The 23,721-nt window shown below is 46.4% G+C and overlaps 1 protein-coding gene across 1 annotated transcript in view; it reads left to right on the forward strand.

Moving 5' to 3' along the window:
- SNX31 (sorting nexin 31) overlaps positions 1-23,721 on the forward strand; it is a 69,996-nt gene that overhangs the window by 26,647 nt on the left and 19,628 nt on the right. Inside the window, exons 5-9 of the mRNA XM_047088847.1 lie at positions 5,971-6,081; positions 10,183-10,273; positions 11,231-11,318; positions 15,019-15,088; positions 20,423-20,515. Of these exons, the coding sequence (XP_046944803.1) occupies positions 5,971-6,081; positions 10,183-10,273; positions 11,231-11,318; positions 15,019-15,088; positions 20,423-20,515 (453 nt within the window). The remainder of the gene's footprint in view (positions 1-5,970; positions 6,082-10,182; positions 10,274-11,230; positions 11,319-15,018; positions 15,089-20,422; positions 20,516-23,721) is intronic.

Raw genomic sequence — 23,721 nt, forward strand, 5'->3', positions numbered from 1 at the left:
GCAGGTCTGCAGGAGCATGTGGAGAGGCACGCTGCTAGTAAGCTAGGTGGAGAGTATTTGTGCTGCGCTTATTCCTGCAGGTGTCCGTGTATCTTGGCTGGGGGAGAGGGAAGGGAAATGGTTCCTGCCAGCCTCTTTGTTTCTTGGACAAGTCTCCCAAAGACCCCTGCCCCTCCAGCACAAGCATGAAGATTAACAAACACATCTCTGTCCCGTACACCCAGGTGTTTTTCAAACGCTGCTTCTGTGCTGTATCTCAGCAGGGCAGTATATTATGCTGTTTCTTTAAGGGCCAGGATTTAGTTTCCATCATCCTCTGGCTCCCCCAGAGCCAAGCCCGCTGATTTGTAAAGTTTCAAGTGTTAAAAGCCCCACGAGTGATAAGAACTCATGAAGTTAGGCCCCTATGGTTTTCAAAGTCAAATATTATGGGGATTCATCTTCCCAGTGTGCTGACAGCACAGAGCCCGACGTGGGGCTTGATCTCACAAACCGTGAGATCATGACCTGAGCCAAAATCAAGAGTCAGACGCTTAATCGACTGAGCCACCTAGGCATCCCAAAACCTTTGTAATTTCTTGAGTGTTGGGGGTAATCGGAGTGCCTTACACAAAGCTTCCGATATTATAAGCCTCTCGAATCTCTGGAAAGATCACTGTGTCTTGTTGCGTGCTAATGAGAAGACTGGTGGCTAGGGGCTCCTAGGTCGCTTCAAGATGGGGATTGGTGGAAAGCATAGTTACAGGGTTGGGATTTCCAGCCCCACCCCCTGGTCTACAGGGGAGAAGCGCAGGGAAATTGAGTTAATAATCACACGTGATAAAGCCTGTGTGATAAAGTCTCCATAAAAGTCCCTAAACTGTGGGGTTTAGAGAGCTTTGGAGCTGGTGAACATGCTCGGTGCGCCTGGAAAGGGCATGGAAGCTCTGTGCTCCTTTCCACATACCTTGCCCTAGGCACCTCCTCCATTTGGCTGGTTGTGGGTCGTTTCCTTTCTAATAAGTGGGCAACAGTAGGTAAAAGGAGCTTTCCTGTGTTCTGTGAGCCGTTCTAGAAAACTACAAATCCTGAGGAGGGTGTTGTGGGCACTCCTGATTTCTAGCCAGTTGGCCAGAAGTGTGGGAGGCCTGGATTTGCGACTGCCACCTGAAACTGGGGAGAGGAAGTCTTGCGGCACAGAGCCCTTAACCTGTGGGGTCTGTCCTAACTCCAGATAGTGTCAGAAGCGGTGTGAGTAGAGAGAAATTGTGTTTTTCCCTGGAGTGTCCTGCGGGCAGTGTAAGGCCAGCATGGGTCGTATAGTGGTGAGCATAGCCGCCCTCTGTGAACAACGTAAGGACGTTGGAGCGTTTTACGCGAGGGAAGGACATTTTTAGATTTGCATTTTAAAATATCTCTCTGGCTCCATTTGGCAAGTGCTTTGTAGTAGGGTAAGAATGGAAGCAAGGAGGCCATCACAGGAGCCGAGGGAGAAGAGGTGTGAGTTGGGTCTAAGGGGCTGGCAGCGGAGAAGAAAAGTAGATAGAGTCAAGAGATTGTGTAAGATGTAAAATTGACACAACTCAGACGTTCCTTGCTTCGATGTGAATGTTAAAATATCTTCCTGAGTATTTTCTTGAATCCTTTATATCTTATCTATTGGCACTGCTTTTAATCAAAGGTACGTAACTTCCTCCTCATTTCTTCTGACAATAACAGAACAACACAGCTGCCATTTGAGTGTTTGCAGCGAGTGCCATTCCAACTTCCACATGTTGCTTCCTTGAATCTTGACTGCAGCCCTGCGAGGTGGGCACTATTACCGTCCTTATTTTAGAGCAGAAGGAGTGAGGAATACCGGGGGCAAATAGCCTCTCCAGGTTTACATAAGGTCACATGGGGCAGGTGTAGCAGCTGGGCTTGGAACCCATTTCTTCACATGCTCCAGCCAAGTCCCTTGGTACCTGTGAGCAGATTACTGCGGCCAACTCTGAGTGTCCCCTACCCTCCAGTCTCTCTTCCTGCCCATTTTCACCACACTACCAGACAAAATCTTTCCATCACTCCGTTTCCATCCTTCTGCTTTCTTCTGCCTTTTTTTTTTTTTAAAGGTTTATTTATTTTTGAGAGAGAGAGAACACAAGCAGGGGATGGGTGGGGGGGGGTGGGGGTGGGGGTACAGAGGATCTGAAGTAGGCTCTGTGCTGACAGCAGCGAGCCCGATGTGGGGCTCAAACTCATGAACTGCGGGATCACGACCTGAGCCGAAGTTGGACGCTCAACCGACTTAGCCACCCAGGTGCCCCCTTCCTTTTGCCTTTAAAAAAAAATTTTTTTTAACGTTTATTTATTTTTGAGACAGAGAGAGACAGAGCATGAACGGGGGAGGGGCAGAGAGAGAGGGAGACACAGAATCGGAAACAGGCTCCAGGCTCCGAGCCATCAGCCAAGAGCCTGACGCGGGGCTCGAACTCACAGACCGCGAGATCGTGACCTGGCTGAAGTCGGACGCTTAACCGACTGCGCCACCCAGGCGCCCCGCCCCTGCCTTTTTAATAAAATCCTCAAGTGTCTGACTTCAGGGCCATCTATAATCTGACCTGCTCTCCCAATCCAATCTTTCTCACTTTTGTGGAGGAATTTAATAAAGGTATGCATTTATTTCATTTTAGCTGTCTATGTAATTTAGCTGTCTTACCAGTCTGCAGTTTGGTCTGAGTTGGGAGTTGCACTGTGGTAATAAAAATTAATGCTAGGCTTTCCTTTAGAATCTTACCAAAAAGCAATAAAATTCTTTTCATTCATTTTGTGAGTGTTTTTCCCTTGAGGTAAGGGATGTTTGTGATTATAGGCCCCAGAACACAAGAACCAACATCTAAGCAAAGGTATTCCTAGAAAGGGACTATTTGCAGCAATTATTCTGGGGGAGCCCATTACCCCTGACTACCTGTATCTCAGCTAAATATGGAGTCTTGGGGACCCTGCTGTGTTTCATCATCAATCAGTTATCATGACTACAGGGGAACTAGGGAAATCTTCCAAAGGTCCCCTGGAAAGCAGAGGTGACAGAAGTGTGGCCTGAGGTTGTGTGGGAGCTCAAGGCCTGTGCTATGGTGCAGGGAAACCAGGGGTTCTGACATTTTGTAGAAGAACTTGGAGTGATTCTCAAAGGATGCCGGGAAGCGGACGGTCCTGGCACCAGACTCTTGGAGGAAAAACCTGGTAAGAGGATCCGCGTTTGCTGATTCAGAGCCCAGTTCTGACAGGGAGGAGCCACAGGACTGTTTGAAAAGTGACAAATTCCTGTCACACAGACAGAAACCTATTGCATGCGGAGGGAGGCAGCATACCATGGTACCTCATGCTGGTGTAGAGGGTGGCGACATGGTAGTCATGTAACTTATCCAAATGTGGACACTTTGAGAGTCAAAAAAGTGCTAGAGTTATTCCATTTATATCGGACATTATAAAATGCAGGGCGGCTTCATAGAAATTCCTGGAACTATGAGAAATCTGCGTCCTCTTTGTGTACACATGGAAAGAGAACAGGCCCTCTGCTGTCCCTTCTCAAAAGGGCAGTAGTTCCATCACGAGGGACACAACCTCGTCCAGCTCTAATCAGTGCCCCTTCTGCGCATCCCATCACACTGGAGGTGAGGGTCTCAGCACAGGCATTCAGGGGACGCCATAGCAGTGCTGGATGGGAGGCCTATTGTTGGGAATTCTTGGGTCCCTTATTTAGATCCCAGGCCTAGAGTCACGTGGAGCTGGTCTGGAATCCTGCCTCTGCCATTCCCTAGTAATGTGTCCTCCGGCAAGTTATTTAACCTTTGTGAACTTTTACTCATCTGACGAAGGGGGATTAATACACGTATCTGTTTCAAGGCATTGCTACGAGAGTTAGATGAGTTACCCTATGTGAAGCCGTTGGCACAGAGCACAATTATGAGTATCACGCATTATCAATATATTTGTACATAATAAATATATGCATATTCATTCATAAATGATATACTATATATACATGCTGCCTAAATGTGTAGATATTCATAAACATGGGGGGGGCAACCCTTTGAATTTGGAAAATAGCAGATTTCCTCTTCTAAAGTGTTTAGATTCAGAATCATAGAAACTTAGTAATTATAACACATGGCGGGCGGCGGCGGGCGGGGGAGGCAGGTGGGTCGTTAAAATTTAAAGACAAAGCTTGCCCTTTGATAACACAATTAAGAAAAATAAGCCTGTCGCTAATGTAACTGGCCGGCTGAGGTACCTGGGCAATGCAGTTGTGCTGAGTCTCCCAGGAGCTTGTAAAACCTGAAATGTTACCTGTGGATGTAGGGAGGGTGAGGAAAAGGGAGGTGTTGCCTGTTGAGGGGAAAGGTCCCACTTGGTCAGCTTGCCTGAGCCCAATTCTGTGATCTGCAAACAATCTTTTTTTTTTTTTTAAACAATTTTTTTAACATTTATTTATTTTTGAGACAGAGACAGAGCATGAACAGGGGAGGGTCAGAGAAAGAGGGAGACACAGAATCTGAAACAGGCTCCAGGCTCTGAGCTGTCAGCACAGAGCCCGACGCGGGGCTCGAACCCACGGACCGTGAGATCGTGACCTGAGCCAAAGTCAGACGCTTAACCGACTGAGCCACCCAGGCGCCCTGATCTGCAAACAATCTTACAATTGGTCATTTGGTTCTTCTCTCCCCGCCTGGTACCAGGGAGGCGGTAACCTAGGCTGGGTGCACATTGTCTTGGCACTAAGAAGAGATTACCCTCCACCCCTCTGTATTACTAATATTCTGACTTGTATAGTAGGCTTAGGACACATAAAATGATTTGAGTGACTCTCGTCTCCGTTCTCCCCAGGAGAATACGTAACCACTGCCATTCTCAATGCCTAGGAGAGAAGTGAGCTCCTTGCCTACAGTGAATGTGTTGGTGCATTCGGGTTTAATCCTGTTGAGAGTTGGGATGAGAGAGGCTCTGACCTGAATCAGCCTCCCAGAGACGAGGCAGTCCTGCGGACCCACAGCATCCATTTGGGAGGTGCTGAAAACAGCCTTCTGCCAGATGCAACTGCCCCGCGAGGCTCAGCTGAGCGGCCACTGGCCGTGCCTCCCCCTGGGGTCCCCCGCTCTGTGGTCACTGAACATCAACTCCAGCTTCACACTTTCCTCCACTCTGAAGGCTTTCCAGTGTCTCTGGCCTGTCCTTGACATTCCAGAACATTTCATCCAAGAACTTCACAGGTCCCCAGATTTGCAGTAGTCTCTAGCACATAGGTATCCCCTTGCAGAATGCATAAATGTTAGCAAAGTAGGGCTGAGCTGGGAGTGCTGGCCCTCGGGTGGATGTTTACTCACCTGATAGTGACATCCTTCTTCATTCAGAAGACTTTTTTTTTTAATTTTTTTTTAAAGTTTATTTGTTTATTTTGAGACGGAGTGAGTGAGCAAGGGAGGGGCAGAGAGAGAGGGAGAGAGAGAGAATTCCAAGCAGGTTCCACACTGTCAGTGAAGAGCCCAATGCGAGGCTCGAACCCACAAACCATGAGATCGTGACCTGAGCCGAAATCAAGAGTCAGATGCTTAACCAACTGAGCCCCCCAGGCGCCTCCATTCAGAAGATTTTTATGGGACTTTTAGGGATACCTGGAAATATTCAAAGTGAAAATTAAAATCTGAGATTCCCCAGGGTCAGGTGGATGATTTTATCAAAAGCTTTTTTTTTTCCCTAAAATGGATGCCTTATTGTTTATTTGAAAATTATTCAAGCGGCATGTCATTTTGCTTTGTCTCGGCCCCTCCACACCCCTCCTCACCCCAACACATCCATCAAAACACCATCCCCCAAATCTCTGCAGTCAACTCTGTGTGTTTCTGGGTAATGTATGCCCTGAGGGTCCAAGTAGAGGAAGCTACTGACTTTTCCTGCTCCGTGTACCCCATTGAAGGGACTGGGGGGCTCACTGTGCTTTCCCTTTGCTTGCAGGACACATTTAGCATCACGACCAAGACAGCGGCTCTGGATATATTTCTGCCTGATGGAAGGAATATTCAAATCGAAATTCTAACATCAGATACTGCTGAAAGAGTTCTAGAGGTAAACTTTGTCTCAACTCCAGCTCCAGAACTGAATTCAGGAATCATTCTGTTTGAGGGCAGGGACTAGGATAAGGTTACCTTCCAGAAGCTTCCTGCCTATCATTTTACTCTGGATGATGTATCTGTAGAGAGGCTGGATTTTCTGGGAGACTGACCAAGGAATCTGAGCTACAACTTACCCTCCCGGGCATCTTTGGTTTTACTCTCCCCGTGGGCATCAACTTCCCAGACATCTTTTAGGCCCTTCCTAATACGGCTGTCAGTTTCCTGGGACTCAGCCAAAGATGTGCCCTGGAGATATGCCAAGTGCTTTATTACGGGATGCCCTCATGGTTGGGAGCAGGAAGGGGAGTGGAGTCCAGATGAGTCTGAAACAGGCTGTATCCAGGTAGGCTGGTGACAGGTTCTGGCAGAGTGACAGCAGATTTCTCGAAGGCTGGAGTAATTGTCCCTCCTGTCCCACAGGAAACCAAAACTCAAGCAGGTCTAATTCTGCATCCAGAGGGCCAGACCTGAGTTGAAGTTGGTTCTGTGAGGACTCTGAAGACAAGACACAGAGACTGTCCGCCCCGTCTTTAGATGTGGCTAATACCAGCTCTGTCCCTGGGGCCTTTCCTCCCTACCCTGGGTTTCAAGGGAACACCAGCTTCTCACACCCGCATACTGCTCCCAGGTCCTTTTTCTTTGGAGGGTGTTAGTTCTAATCCTCTAGAGAAGTATGTGCGGGAAAATATAAACTTATAAACAGGTGGAAGTGAGAAAGTTTCTAGGGGCCTTCCAAAGGACAGAATGTTCTTGCACTGGGGACATGGTACCTGACACCTTCTAGGTAGGAAACGAGCCATCCCTGTTGGGCTCCCAGCCCTCAAGCCCACCTTTACCTGAGACCATGGGGTGGGGGAGCCTCCTCCCTGAAACACGGCTCCTCCTGTAGAGAGGCTGGATTTTGCTTTGTCTCGGCCCCTCCACACCCCTGGAGGTTCAAGAAGGCCCATGCCCTCCTGGCCTCCAAAGAGCAGTTTTGTCCCCAGGCTAGGAAACATCCCTTCTCTGGGGTCTTTGCTCTGCCCAAAAGTGATCATTTTTGACCTTCCTTCCTAGGAAAGTCACTGCACACAACCTTTTTTGGCTCCTGTATTGCTGGCCTCATTGAATGAGATCTGCAGCCACCTCATTGCTGAGGCCATCCATTGAGAAGTTACCCTAGGGTCCCCCTCCGTCACCCCTTGACCCCCAAATCCTACTAATCTTGTGCCCCAAGTCTTTCTCCTGATAATTCCTGTCTCCCCATTGCCTCCTCTCCATCCTTATCCTCGTTCGAGCCCTCATTTCTCAGCTAGATTTCGATAGCAGCCTCCAAACTAGTCCCTGCTTCCAGTCTTGCCAACCTTCTATCCTGGCTTCCAGAGTGATATCTCTAAAAAAGCATCAAAGGCCCTTGCTGCTTAATGCCTCAGGGGATTTATCCCCCAAAGCCCCCCAAACACAAACACATGGTTCCGTAAATTGCCTTCCCAGGACCTGCACAGTGGGAGGCTGACATAGCGAAGGAGGAGGGCAGTAAGTCTATGGTTCCACAATACCAACTCTTTTCCCCAGTTTCTCTCGTAACAAGGAGCAGAAGTTTAACAATGTACGTTCGTGATCTCAGACAATTACACCTTCCCTGTTCTAATCACACTGACTTGTGAGACATTCAAACCCCAGACACTGACATCATTAGCATCAAATAAGTTTACCTGGAGGTGAGCAGGTACCAAAGTGAGCAGTTGGCCAGGCAGACATGTGACTTCTCTTCCAGGGGCTGGGAGATTCTCCAGCTTGCATAAAAATATAATTTAAATTTTGTAATTGAGAATCATTTTTGCTGGGGGGGGGGGCCTGGGTGACTCGGTGAAGTGTCCGACTTCGGCCCTGGTCATGATCTCATGGTTCGTGGGTTCAAGCCCTGCGTCAGGCCCTCTGCTGTCAGCCCAGAGACTGCTTTGGATCCTCTGCCCAACCACCCCCACTCCTCCACTTGTTCTCTCTTTCCCCGCCCCCCAAAAAAACCTTAAAAAAACCATTGTTTACATCTCCTCAAGCATACTTTCCTCCACCCTCCACCTCCCTGCCATCCTGCTGGGTTTCTTAAGGACCAGCAACAAGATAAAATCTCTTTTGGGGGTTTTACACATTTGTGCTAACGTGGTTTTACTGATGGTGCTTCTGTTTTGAAATCTCCTTAACGTTTGCTAAGAAGACAATATCATTGTGTCTCTTTTTTGTCCATGCTTACTCCTCTCGAAAGAAGGTATGTGTGTTTATGTCCTTATAAATGAAAAAGCCTTCTCCATTCTTTTCCCTACTCCTTTATCTGCCCTAGCATGTAAGCTTCCTGTTTTCCCTGAACGGATCCGAGAAGAGAGTAATCAGTCTGAAGGGACGTGGCTCATCCTCTAGGAAAAGATGTCTTTGCAATCTGTTACTTACCAACACACACTCACCCTTGCACACACAGGGGCGCTGTGTTCGGTGTGGGGTGTCTGCAAGGGCATGGGGAAGGGTGAGATAGGAAGCAGGCGAACGGGGATGCGCCTTGAGTGAATGTAAAACGTTCCCAGGCCCTTCCTTATTTTCAGAGCCATGCCGAGCACACCCACTCATATCATGCACCTAGTAAGACTGCCTCATGAGGCAATTTACAGATCTCTGACAAGAAAAGTGCCCCTTGGAGCCTGGTGTTTGTACGACTGCCACCTTGAGAACCCGGAGCCATGGTTAAAGCATCAGCTCACACCCCTGGCTGTGGAGGTGAAATCCTCGAGTGTTGCAGAGGTGATCTAGTGAATTCAGAGTGTGCAAGCAAAGAATTCACGCTGCAGCCCAGGCTTAAGTGGGGGGCGGGGGTGGGTGAGGAAGGGGAGAATCTGTGGTAGCATGGACATTCCTGCTAAGGAAAGGTGAGTGAATATAAAACATTATGACGTTACAGCCTCATGACCCACTGGTAGAAATGAAACCGTGGGTGTTGAAATGAAAGCCGTTTGATGTAAAGGTCAGGAAGGAATAGGAAAGGAGAGCAGCCTGTGCCTGGGATCCGAGGTTGCGCTGAGCAAATGGCGTGTAAATTAGACTTGACCGTCACAGGAGGCGCCAGACAGAAGGGGGCCGGGGCGGGGGGCGGGCAAAGGTGGCCAGTAGCATGTACACTTTTCTATGGCAGCCAGTTGGCGGGAAACGTCCCTTCTCTGAGAATCCAGCCCGCAGGAAGGTAAATTGGGGTGAGGGCTCCAGGGGCAGGTATCACAGAAGGACAGATGTTCGTGGAGAATGGCTGCTGCCCTCCGGTGGATTATAACGACCAAACTATCTGGGAGATACATCCCTGTCCCAGGTGGGACAACCAGCCTCAGCGGAGGCCAGGTTCATGTCCATAGTGTTGGAGCTGATTTTTATTTTCTTCACTCTAATTTTTTTGATTTCTAAATTTTCTAAAATCAATGTGATCATTTTTAGATTCAGAAAAGATTCCCTTTTTTTAAAAGTTTTTATTTATTTATTTTTGAGAGCGAGCATACGTGGGGGAGGGGCAGAGAGAGAGAGGGAGACAGAATCCTAAGCAGGTTCTGAGCTGCCAGCACAGAGCCCGATGCGGGTCTTGAACCTGCAAAACCATGAGATCTTGATCTGAGCCGAAACCAAGAGTCAGCCGCTTAACCGACTGAGCCGCCCAGGCGCCCCTGGAGAAGATTCCTTTTAATGTCTGCAGCCCATTGAAGCACTTTCTATTGATGTTTACAGGCAATTTCTTTCTTTTTTTTTTTTTTTTTTAACATTTATTTATTTTTGAGACAGAGGGAGACAGAGCATGAGCAGGGGAGGGTCAGAGAGGGAGACACAGAATCTGAAACAGGCTCCAGGCTCTGAGCTGTCAGCACAGAGCCCAATGCGGGGCTCGAACTCACGGACCACGAGATCATAACCTGAGCCGAAGTCGGACACCCAACCGACTGAGCCACTCAGGCAATTTCAAATTCTGCATATCATGGTAAGCATGGCGGACACTCTCCCAACTCCCCCCCCCCCACCCTTTTCTTGTCTTTGTTTATTTCTCAAGGTGGTGTCACACAAAATTGGACTGTGTCAGGAGCTCTTGGGCTACTTTGGCCTCTTTCTCATTCGGTTTCGCAAAGAGGGCAAGCTCTCTGGTAAGGAAAGAAGGAATGCAGGGCAGCCGGGAGATGGGGTTGGGCAGGTGTGGGCACGTGCTCAGCCCAGGGGATGCAGGAGATACCGCTGAGTAGGGGCGATGCGTGGTCCCTACTACTATTCTCAGTAGTCCCTGGATCAAAAGTTGGGGGATGGGCGGTTGTGTCTGTGTTCAGGGTGAGCTGGGGTTGAGCCACTCCAGAAAGCTAGCATGGACCATAGCAAGATGTCAGGCCCTTACCAGTAACTGCACTTGCTCTTGTGGCTGCCCTGGTCCCAGTCCTAATGTCTGTCTCACCTTTACCCTTATGGCCTGGCTGCTGGCCACCAGCCATGCCCCGGCCTCCCTCTGGAGTGCTGGACTTCGGATGTCAGGACATCCCATCACGCTTCGCTTCTCCTCGTTAAGGAATGTTTGCTATAAAATGTGATGCCATAAATAAGTTCTCAGATTCTTAAAAAACGTAAGGAGTTAGTGAAAGACGGCAGTGTGGTCCACATGGCTTTTGCTTTCCTCTACAGTGCATTTCTAGGTATTACAAGCTATTTAGTTGTGAAATGGTATCAATTATCTGAATGCCACTTACACATGTTCTCAAGAAGCTGCAGGGGAGTGGTTTTGAGTGGGAAGTTAAGGGGTTTGTGTGTTGGCTTCACCACTAAGATCTGTGGTGTGCTGGCGAAGGCACTAGACCTCTCTGGACCTCGGTTTCTTCATCTGTATTGCAGTGGAAAGTACCCCCTACGAACGGTGCTGCTGTTTTATGAGGGTGAAATGCTATTTATCATTTGGATGAATTTCGGGAAGTTAAAAATTACATACAAATGCGAGAGAATGTGATCAGGGTGATTTTATTCTTTCCAATGGCAACGCTTTATTTTCTCATTTCGAAGCCTCTGTATGTAAACTGTTTGTGCCGTTTCAACCAGGAAGACTCCCTTTCCCCTTTCTCTAGTCATGAAAAAACTGGCGGACTTTGAACTCCCTTATGTGAGTCTCAGAAGTGCTGGAATGGAAAACTGCAAGGTTGGACTCCGGAAGTGGTAAGCGTTGGCGGTGATGGTAGGTATTTGAGGATGTTTTCGGTTCCCGTTGAGATTTTGTCGGTCTTACCGGATCAGCTCACAACCTAACAGCTAGAGAGGGACCAGGAGCTTGCAGAAGGTTGAGAGGAAAGCAATAAAGAAGGGAGAGTGGGGAATGAACCAGAATATTTGTCCTAAAGAATGGGATGTTGAAGATAACTCCCACTGGTCTTCAGTAAGTACTTGAGGGATGTTGTCACGAGGATGGTGGCCCTGAAGGCAAGTCTTGAAAACCAAGTGCTATTGGGGTGGGAATCAAAGCAGGAATGATGAGAAATGGCAGGTCATGGGCTTGCTTTGGAATGGATTATCAACTGTACTAATTGAAGGAATTTATTGATGATTACAAATAGGTGCAATTCATCTGTTGCACTGTGGTGTTCCCCAAAGGCAAAGGGTGGACCCAGACAACTTGCAGTGAATTTGAACTCTTAAGTATTTGGCTTACATTCTTAAAGGATTCCAATAACAAATGCGTATAAACCAGGGCCAGCCATGTTCGTAGACTGACTGAACACCTTGCAGAAAATACTATCCTTTCCCCCAGAAACAAGAAGCCCTATGGAAAGCGAACGAACAGAAAATAACAAGAAGCGGGACACTTCTCCCTCCCCACCCAGCCCCACATATATCCTACAATCTGTAGTCTCCAGTGTTTATTACCATGGCTGTATTGGGTTGCTTCTTTGGTTTGCTCTCTCCCAGCCCAGCTATTCTGTAATCTGAGCACAGAGAGTATTAAAGAAAGGCATTTTGTAATCTAGGAATAGTAGTTATCTTGACCTCATGATGCCTTGTTTACAGCGCCAGTCTGTGGTTTTGAATTTTGGAAGGACATTCCTGGCAGGGCTAGAAGTTCATCTACTGCTATTCAAAAGTATTCTGAGAAACTGTCAAAATCTGTGGGGTGGAACCCTAAAAAGGCGAAAAGGAAAAACCCTTAGCAGTTCCATCTAGGTGTTTCTAGAGTAGCTGTTCTTCTAGAAGCTGATTAGTGTAACAAGTGGCTGAGCATGGTCGTTCCTAGGGTCAGAGTATGTGAGTCTAAATCCCAACCAACTCACTGGGTAGCTGAATAACCTTAGCCAAGTTACTCAAGCTCACTAAGCCTCAGTAAAACGGGAATAATAACAGGAGTCTAGCTCATATTAGCGTGAGGGTTAAATAAAGTAATCCCACATGCTCAACAAATTTTGGTCTTGTTTCTTACTGTTATATTGAAGATAATAATAATTATAATAACAATAACAGCAGGAATCCCTGAGGCTTAGACTGCTTTGCTCATGGACTCTCCAGAGAACTTGAGATCAAAGGAGACCTGAGGACTCTGTCCCTTACCTTGAAGTCTTAATTGGTAATTGGGTTTTGCCCAGGTCTTCGTTAAATAGGTATATTCTATGGGCACCTGGGTGGCTCAGTCAGTTAAACTTCTGACTCTTGGTTTCAGCTCAGGTCATGATCTGGTGGTTCTTGAGATCGAACCCGATGTTGGGCTCTGCACGGACAGTACAGAGCCTGCTTGGGATTCTCTCCCTCCCTCTCTCTCTGCCTCTCCTGTGCTCACGCTTTCTCCTGCTCTCTCAAAATAAATAAATACAACTTAAAAAAAAATAGGTATATAGTAGATCATCAGCGTAAGATAAAGTGTCACTCACACACCAGCATCTCGGATCCAGGCAGATGCCCTTTGCTAATGGGAACTGGGAAGGAAGGAGGCCCCCACTCCAGCTGTTAGAGCTGAGGGTCAGGTCACCCGAGGGGAAGAGCCTGGAGTAGGATCCTAAAGGGACCTGGTCATCTGTCCGGAAAAGTCTGAGTGGGAGCAGGGAGGCCAGCTTGGCTGCCGGGAGCTGTGGGATTCCCGGCAGGTAAGGCATTCCAGCAAACATTAGCCAGAGTTTTAGGGATTTTTCTGTCTGTGAATTCTCTGGTGCACCTCTCCAATTATGGTACAGTTCCTTCCAGATCAGAGGGAGGCTGCCCTGGCCTCTCAGAGCCCCAAGTGTGGGCTGGGTCCAGGGGCTCTCTAGCTTGGATTCAACAGTTGCCTACGCCCCGTGGGCAAATGAGCTAAATCAGACATAACTGCGCATGCTTCTCCCCGCCCCCCAGGAGGAAGGTGACCTTCAAGTACCATTTTCATCCTTTCCTAGTCCATGCCAATCCCATTGGTCTCTTAACCACACTCTCGTAAGTGCAGTGATTCGGCTTACCTCTGCCCTCAGATTGGTTTAGACCAGCTGTGGTGCACCCTTTCCGGACCGTTTCTATCAATTCTTAGCAGCTCCTGTGCTCATACAGGAAGTATGATTTCAGTTTAGCCTGGCGATTCTGGGCCCATTAGACAGACACGGAGCCCTGCTCTTTGCAAGTCACTTTGCAGAGTGGCAACTCCGAATAGGACACAGCCCCTATGTACCTGGTGCTAAGATCAACTTGATGAGAGCAGTGGTCAGGATGACTTTGGAGTGCTAAGGAAGCATAGAGGATGAAGTGGAAACCGTGGGGAGTGGGGACTGGAGGGGGGACACGAGGAGCCCAGGAGAGGCAGATGAGGCAGGGACGGAAGCTGGTAAGGGCACTGGTCTTCCAGGCAGAGGAGAGGAGAGAAAACACCGTTGGATGTCGAGTGCGACAGAGGAAGGTGGGTAAGAGACGGAGCTGGAAATGAAAGCTAGGTGTCCCCTGACGGGCCGGGCTGTGGAAGGGAGCAAGATGAATGATCTAACTCCTGGGACCACGACAGTCCACAGGCTACTCAGGAAAGAGCCCTCAGGTTAGAACGCAGAGACTGGGATTGAGGGGGCGGGGCTGACGCAGAGGGCCTGACAAAGGGAGCAGTTCGGGCCACAGATGAGAGCAGCCTGGGTACAGGGTGGTGATGCAGGTGTGGGTTTGGGGCAACGGCGACACCAGGTACTATGGGGTGGGGAAAGGGCATGCGCACTTGGGGCCCGACAGTGGGGCGAGTGTGAACAGGGCCGTGGGCCATTCTCCCACAGCTTTATTGTTTGGCACCTTACTCTCAGAGCCCGCCAGACAAGAGCTTACAGTGTAAAGAAAGTAGGAGACAGAAAAAGCTAGGTGAGTAGAGGGCTGTTAGAAAGGGGGGCTCGTTTAAATATTTTTTTAATGTTTATTATTTTTTTCCAAACTTTTTTTTAATGTTTATTTATTTTTGAGACAGAGAGAGACAGAGCATGAACAGGGGAGGGGCAGAGAGAGAGGGAGACACAGAATCTGAAGCAGGATCCAGGCTCTGAGCCGTCAGCACAGAGCCTGATGCGGGGCTCGAACTCACGGACCGTGAGATCGTGACCTGAGCCGAAGTCGGCCGCTTAACCGACTGAGCCACCCAGGCGCCCCAATGTTTATTTATTTTTGAGAGAGGAGGGGGGAGGGGCAGAGAGAGAGGGGGACAGAGGATCCCAAGGCAGGCTCAGTGCTGACAGCAGAGAGCCCAACGCGGGGCTCAAACTCATGAACCGTGAGATCATGACCTGAGCTGAAGTCAGATGCTCACCCAACCGAGCCACCCAGGTGCCCCAGTGGGGGCTCGTTTAAAGCATAGGGGGCCACCACCTCAGAGAGCATGTGCTCCCAGGTGTGCCCGTCGGCTGTGTCATATGAATGAACTTAATGCTCCTGAATTACGCAGGTACATGGACCCATCCCTCGACTCCATGCTGATGGACTGCACAGCAGCCGTAGATTTGATCCATATGCAGGTAAGGGTGACCAAGGACTCTCAAAACACCATGTGTTATTGACCATTTGGGATGGAAACCATTAAAAAAAATTGTGATAGTTAAGAATTCTACCTCCATAACTAGAATAGGCAAATTCACAGAGACAGAAAGTACAATAGAAGTTTTTAGGGGCTCGGTGGCAGGGAGTTACTGTTTAATGGGTACAGAATTTTTGCGAGGGATGCCAGGGATGCTGAAAAGGTAAGTATAAGAGTGTTCATGGTTACACAACTTTATGAATGTTTTTAGTGCCACTGAATTGTACACTTAAAAATGGTTAAAATGAGGGGCGCCTGGGTGGTTCAGTTAAGCGTCTGACTTTGGCTCAGGTCATGATCTCACAGCTTGTGAGTTCGAGCCCCGCCTCGGGCTCTGTGCTGACAGCTCGGAGCCTGGAGCCTGCTTTGGATTCTGTGTCTCCCTCTCGTTCTCTGCCCCTCCCCCACTCACACTGTCTGTCTGTCTGTCTGTCTGTCTCTCTCTCTCTCTCAAAAAATAAATAAACATTTAAAAATTTTTTTAAATAAAAAAGTGGTGAAAACGACAAATGTTATATACAGTTTACTACAGTAAAAAAAATTTTTTTAAGAAATAGAATTTAGAAAAAAAATTCTACCTCCATTTTAACCACCTCTCTGAGTTTTCTAGGTTGTCCCTGCTAATCTAGAAAGGTTGAGTCTAAAAAGGTTGAGTCTAGAAAGGTTGTCCCTGCTAATCTAAAGCCACATGTGTTCCCATCGCATTTTAGCATAATCTTCTTTTTACCTGAGCCTCCAGGGCCTGCTTCATGGGCACATAGCCTGCTCAGAAGAACCCCACAATTGTTTAATATTTTTCTGTTGCCATCCTGATCCTTAATTTTGGAACAAGAGACCTCACATTTTCATTTTGCATTAGGCCCTGCAGATTGCGTTGGTGGTCCTGCCTACCCCTATCCCCTAACCCTCTAACCCCCAGAAAGTACATTGAGAGTTTGGCCTCCTTTTTTTAATTTTTTTTTAAGGTTTATTTATTTTTGAGAGAGAAACAGAGTATGAGCCGGGGAGGGGCAGACAGAGGGAGACACAGAATCCGAAGCAGGCTCCAGGCTCTGAGCTGTCAGCACAGAGTCCGACCTGGGGCTCGAACCCACGAACCTCAAGATCATGGTCTGAGCCAAAGTCGGACACTTAACTGACTGAGCTACCCAGGCACCCCTGGCCTCCTTTCCCTTCCCTGATTCAGTGGTGAAGGTTCTGCTACGTGGTGGGGCGGTCACAGATGCTGCCTCTGTGATACCTCTTCATTTACCCCCCACCTCAGTTCTCCTGCCTCACCAGCCCCCTGCCACTACATACACTATGATTCTTCATGGAATGGGAGTTATCACTTACACAGAGAGGCAAAGACAGAGTGGCAGTTTTCCCCTTTATATTCATAAAGCCAGAAATGACCACACTTCTAAATTTTCTTATAAAGCAACAACCAGGTGCTTTACGTGCCCAGGGAGAGGAAACTGCTCAGTTTTTCACTAAGCTCTATGCAAAAGGACTGCCTGGCACAGGCCAAGAAGAACAGCTAAAGGCCAGAGGAATCACCAAATGCCTCAGAAGAAATAAAAGCAATGACCAGCCGGGGAAGGTCGGCATGGCCGGTTCACCCACCGTGCACAACTATCACAAGGCCCTGTGTCATAACTTAACTGGCAGTGTTTTTCCTTAGTGTCTCACAAAATCATGATATCAGAATCAAGGAGGTCTTCAATTGGACAAGCTAGAGCATCACTTGTGTCTATATCTCCTCCACTAGACCACCAGCCCCATGCAGGGACCTTGGCTTTTTCAGCACAGGGCAAAGCACCTGGGTGGGTGACCGAGCAGTCACAGGGAGCCCAGCAGCCAGCATGTCAGATAAGGAGTCACAGCCTAACTGCCCATTTCTCCTTATGTGACTTTTTAACAGGCCAAGGCAATCCAATAAATCATCTTCTCAAAGCTCTCCGAAATTCTAAGGAGTCAAATCAAAACATCACATATTGGATGTGCAATGGTCACCATTGTAGTTTCATGGCTAGTTTTGAGTCCATTTCTCGTCATACTTGGACCCATGTATAATCATGCTGAGTGTAATTAAAATCATGTTGTGTGAATGGGACCATACTTTACCATTTTACACGTTTACCGAGGCTCATCGCCGTCGCACCCTTGCTATTATAGTGCATTATTGGTTGCATCTGGTCTGTTTGATATCCCGTCCTTGGTGGAGGATGCATCACCTAATTCTGATATTGTTCTGGTGGGAAATAGTCTTTCTGGCCTGGTGATGAGAAGTAGGAACCTCCAGCATCACCGTAGGCATCGTATCTGTCTTCAACGAGGAGTTGTAAACCAGAGAGAAATGGACGGTGTTTCCTCTGCTGATAGCTGGGAAAAAGGATGGCTTCATGAAAAGCTCACGAATAGCAGTTTTGAAAATGCATTCTGTCCCTTGCTCTGTCACTGGCTGTCTCTCTGTGTGACCTCGGGCTTGCCGCTTCACCCTTCCAAAATTTGAACTACAATGTCCCCCTGTTAAGTGATTAGATGGAAGGAATGGTTTCTAAGTTTTCTCTCAGCTTTACTAGACTGTTCTTCAAACCACAGTTCTTCGCTTACAGAGTCTTCAAAAAATTATAGTTGATGTTATGACTATCTGTTCCATTATCATCACCATTGTTATTACTGAATCCAAGTGGGGGTACCGAGAAGTCAGCTCCGGGGAGTCAGGACCGTAACTGCTGCCTCTTTGGGGGAAACTTTTCTCAGGTCCCCTCGAAAGAAAATGCCTTCCTCCCTCTCTGCTCCTGAGTACTTGTTTGTACCCTCCATTAAGGGTGCTACTCACCCAGCCATGTAAATATCATTTACATATGTATTTGCCTAACTAGACTCTGAATGGCCCAGGGCAGACACTGTCCTGGGAGCTTAGGATATGTGAATATGTGAGAAGCAATCATCCTTTAAAAAAATTAATGCAGAAAGTTCTTATGAATTCTTCTGATAAACAACAGTGCCATCATAATTATTAAGGGAAACGCTTTTGATTGTTCTAAAGCAGCTGTGCCCCATGGATGGATGTCCCAGGAGCCAATTGGACTCCCACACTGTTTCCCTTCTTTTATTTTAAATTTGAGTAGTATTAACAAAATGGAAGGTGGTATATAAAAGTATAAATGTCTGGGTTTTCTAAAAAATACCGAGGCTTGGTCAGTTCTGGGCCTGCATGTCAGCACCACTGGCCTATGTGGTAACTTTGTGCAAATTAGAACAAGGTGTCCCTTGCTCTAGGCAGGCTAACCCCGTAATGGGGCTCATGGCTTGGTGAAGGGAACATGGGCTGACCGTTAGCTTCCCCAGACCGTCACAGCCTGGTGCCCTTGCACATGGCCCAGTCTACTCACACAGCCTCGGCCTAGCTGTGCCATGCCTCAGCCAGCTAGAGCCCGGTACATGCCTTGCTCCCCACTTCTCACTGCTATACCCTCTGCAGGGGGTGCTGGGGCATGTGTGATTGAAGCTCATGAAACCCATGGCTTAGGTGATTTCACTCGATTTTTAAAAATAGGTTCTACATAAGTTTCCAGCAGCCAGTCTTTGGGGAGCCACAGAACTGAGTAGAGCCATTCGTCTGAATTGGACTCTCTCATGGTTAGAGTGAGGTACTGTATGTGATGTATTCGATGACTCGCGAGCCCATAATCAGGGTCAAATCTTTTCAAAGGTAGTGAAACAAAAGCAGTTCTGTTCCTGCTGATGCAGGACATTTAAATCTCTGTATCTGAGAGTCCCAGGTCCCCTAATGGCAAATGACATATCTTCAGCTAGTACTTACTGTCGTGATTGCTGTTTACCTTCTTTATTTAGCTATACTTTCTCTTTGATATCACTGCCGAGTGATAACACTGCCAAGTCCTTACAGGACTCTAACATCAAGCAGAATTCAGGAAAGGAAAGGTTCTAGATGTCTAGGTCCAGTTTTGAGACTAGTTGGTGACCAGGGGTAAGTCTTGGTGTGTGTAGCCACCTACATACTCAGAATTCAGTAGCTTGGGCATAGAGACGAGGGTACAGTCGCCAAATCAGGGTTTTAACCCAACTCGTGCCACTTATTGCTGGGTTGTCTCGAAAGCCATAACCTCTCTGGACCTCAATTTACCCATCTATAGGATGAGGGGAATGTTCCTATCCCACAGATAATTTGGAAAGCTGAGAGAACCTATCTAAAACAGGTTCTCAACGAATATTTGTTATTTTTCTTCTCTTCTCTAAACCCATTTCCTTGTCCCCCAACCTAAACAGCAAAATCAAAACTTTACTCATCTTTTCATTCTCCTGATGGAGATCAGGCATAACCAGTGGAGCACAGAGACTTACATTCAGACCAAGGTATAAATGAGTGCCTGACTATTGGCAAAGAATTATTAAATGTTTGCTGTATGTAAGACCTTGGACAAGATACACTGAGGGGAAGGACTCAAGGTTTTCTCTTGAGGGCTTAACAGGCTAACTGAAGACCAATGGAAAACTTTCTGAAAGCCTGATAAATAAAAGCAACACAGGCTAATCGTACCAATTTAAATCCCATCGGCTCTACGTGGAATTTCCGGTTTCCCCAAATCTTTGCCAGCCCTGAATATTACATATATATATATATTTAGTCCTTGCCAAGTTGAGAGGCAAAAAAAAAAAAATTACCGATTACCAGTGAGGTTGAATATAGATTTGGAATTTGGAATTCCTTTTTGTCAATTGCCGATTCATATTCTTTGTCCATTTTCTTGTTGGGGATATTTACATTTTCCCTATTGCTTTATATAAATATCAACTCTTTTCCACATATGATGTGGTCATATTCTCTGGTTTGCCATTTGCTTCTTAGTTTTGTTCTTGATGGTTTCTATGCATAGAAGTTTTATATTTTCATGTAATTATATTTTCCTTTGTTATGACACTTTGATTCTGTATCTTAAAAATATAATCCTTACCTCAGCATCAGATTTCTTTTCCTGAATCTTTTTTTTTTAAACATTTAAATCTTTATCTGGATTTGTTTGATTGGGTGGTGTGGGGAAAGAGGCTAACTTCATTTTCTCTCCCAAGTGTGGCCAGCTGTCCCCAAACCATTGAACAATCTCTTCCTCCACCCACTAATTTAACAGTCAGCTCTATAACATGCTAAATCCTTATATATGTCCACTTGGCTCTGTTTTTATAGCCTTTCATACATGAGTGTGTTTTTGTCAGATTAGCTCACTTCTGCTAAGGTTGCTAATCTTACAACTTCTGTCGCTTTAAGGCACTACAGGACATTGAACAAGAATGGGCCAAACCCACACAGGCGCAGAGGCAGAAATTAGAGGCTCTCCAGAAAGAAGACAACCAAACAAAGGTGATCAAATATTGCACCCAGAGAAATCCCTTGCAGGGGAGTTAAAGAAACATATTGGAATTGAGCTGTTTCTTAATTTGTAAACCCATCAACCGCTAAACATGGGGGTCTTTTAAAAAAACGAGAACACCATCATTAATTTTTCTGATTCTATTCTTTAAAGATTCTGAAAAGCACAGATGATATATTATGGTGAACCCTCTGCCAAGTTAATATAGACCCTCAGCATTCTTTTTAATGACCACAGCGTATTGAGTTTTATAGTTGTCATTTAGCTAACCAATTTCTTATTATTGGAAATCAGGTTATTTCCAGTGTTTGCTGCTATAAATCACTTTGGCAGTGAGCGCCATGAGGCCCAGGACTGTGTCTAATTTAAACAGACCCTGTGTGTTACCAACACCTGGTACAGTTCCTGGCTGAAGGTCCCTGAGCACTGCGGCCGGCATCCTCTTTTTTTTTTTTTTTTTTTAATTTTTTTTTTTTAACGTTTATTTATTTTTGAGACAGAGAGAGACAGAGCATGAACGGGGGAGGGTCAGAGAGAGAGGGAGACACAGAATCTGAAACAGGCTCCAGGCTCTGAGCGGTCAGCACAGAGCCCGACGCGGGGCTCGAACTCACAGAGTGTGAGATCGTGACCTGAGCCGAAGTCGGCCGCCCAACTGACTGAGCCACCCAGGCGCCCCATCCTCTGTCTTTGAGTACATGCTCCATTATTTCTTAGAATATATTTCTAACAGTCTGTTTTTAAAGCTTCCATAAAGATGGTACCAACTCACACTCCCCCCTGTCCCCAAGCAGTGAGACGAGTCTGACAAATGGCATATTTTAACAGAAGAAATGGACCCTGCTTCATTGTGTTGTCTTCTTTATTCTCTAGGCTTTGCCAACATTCACTCACTGAGTGCAAACAAAGTGCAACTAAAATTTAGAGGACCCATTTATACCCACATTGCTATAGAAAGTAATTCTTCAAAAGCTCAGATATTTTGAGAATTTTACTGACAGGCAGGAAAAGAAGAAAAAAAAAAGGAAAAAGCATATACTTCCACGATATAATATTTTCCTTCCTTGGTATTCCACCTCAGCTTTATTACAAAAAGTTTGGAGTTCAATTTCTCTGTGTATTTGTAAATTTTGACAATTACAGTGTTTCTTTTGAAGGATAGATTATTTGGATATAATTGGATATATCAGCTACTTTGGATACAGTTAGAGATTCTAACTGAGATTCATTCCTGTTCCGTCAACTTTTTGATTTAATGATTTAGTAGGAATATCGTGCTTGCCGTGTGCTATACTCTACCAAAATCTGTATTCATATTTTTGACACAAAACACATTTCACGTCCATGATGAGTGTTTTACCTGATTTTACTCTATTATCTGTCATAGTCATCTTGAAAAAACTTTACTTTGAGCAGGGCACCTGGGTGGCTCAGTAGGTTGAGCATCTGACTTTGGCTCAGGCCATGATCTCACAATTCATGGGTTTGAGCCCTACATCAGGCTCTGTGCTGACAGCTCAGAGCCTGGAGCCTGCTTCGGGTTCTGTGTCTCCCTCTCTCTCTGCCCCTCCCCTGCTTGTGCTCTGTCTCTCTCTCTCAAAAATAAATAAAAACATTAACAAGTTTTTTAATAAAAAAATAAAAAGTTTACTTTGAGTGTATGAATTAGATGAAAAAATCTGAACCATGATTCAAATGAATTTAACTGATACTCTCTTGAAGCATCTAAGGATACTGACGTCAAACTGGCATTATTTAAGTGTTTGTGATGTTCTTCTCCTGCTAATAGAGCCATCATGGTGACAACTATTGCTTTATTTTATGTACATGTGCAAGAAAACCTGGAGTTGCAAATGAGTGGAATTAATTTAAAGGAGGAATTCGTTGATCTAAATCATAGGCTAACTACAGCTCATGGACCACTGTTTTTGTAAATGAAGTTCTATTGGCACACGGCCATGCTCATTCATTTTTGTACTGTCGAAACCTGTTGTTTGTGCTAGAATTGTAGAGGCAAGTAGTTACAATGGACACTATATACCCACAAAACTGAAAATGTTTACTACATGGCTGTTTACAGAAAAGTTTGCCAACCCTCGATCTAAATGAAAATATGTGGACATACCTTCTGCAGTTACGTATGTTAAATTATGTTTTTCAGGTGTAAGTTTCTTAAAGAAACTAATTTTCTTTAAAAAAACTAATCCTTGGGGCGCCTGGGTGGCGCAGTCGGTTGAGCGTCCGACTTCAGCCAGGTCACGATCTCGCGGTCCGTGAGTTCGAGCCCCGCGTTGGGCTCTGGGCTGATGGCTCAGAGCCTGGAGCCTGTTTCAGATTCTGTGTCTCCCTCTCTCTCTGCCCCTCCCCCACTCGCGCTCTGTCTCACTCTCTCTCAAAAATGAATAAACATTAAAACATTTTAAAAAAACCAAAAACTAATCCTTGCAGATTTCTCTTCGTTTTCGTAAAGTCAGTAACATTACCTGCTTCTCGAATGACAAATCCCAACAAGCATTTGAATGGCTTACGAATTCATCACTGACTTTCTACAGAAATGGAGCTTAACTGTTATTATTTTTTTGAATGTTTATTTATTTTGAAAGAGGGAGGGAGGGAGAGAAGGAGAGAGAGGGAGAGAGAGAGAATCCTAAGCAGGCTCCACGCTGTCAGCGTAGAGCCTGACACGAGGCTCAGACTCAGTAGCCAGGAGATCATGACCTGAGCCGAAATCGGATGCTTGACCAACTGAGCCACCCAGGCGCCCTGTGGAGCTTAACTTTTAAATAACTTTCGCTCTTTTAGAAGATCGCAACCAAGAGCTGATTATAAAAAAAAGTTTTTAAAGGTGTTACCAAGCAATAAGGGCTTGTATCATATAATAAAGAAGAAACTATTGTAGCAAGAGCTTGAAACTACTCTTTCTGCTCTGTGGCAAGATAACTCCGCCCCCACCCCCACTCCCGCATGCAGTGCATCTACTCAGGACCTGTCATTTCTGATGTTTCCCACTGACCCAAGGGGAGGAGGCCCGGCAACTTCATGCAGCTTCTAAGTCAAATAAATGCAGCACAATGAGCTGGTATGAGGACGTGTGGCTGGAAGGGACAGGAGCCTCAAGTATGTCTCCTACCTCGTATGAACAGTCAGCTATCCCTCACTGCTCATGTCTCAGCACATTTCACCTTATCAGAGAGTG

This window comes from Lynx rufus, unplaced genomic scaffold (genome assembly GCF_022079265.1).
Source record: "Lynx rufus isolate CCGP_SWC_20201006 ecotype Redwood Valley unplaced genomic scaffold, mLynRuf1.p SCAF_26, whole genome shotgun sequence".
Taxonomy (NCBI): Eukaryota; Metazoa; Chordata; class Mammalia; order Carnivora; family Felidae; genus Lynx; species Lynx rufus.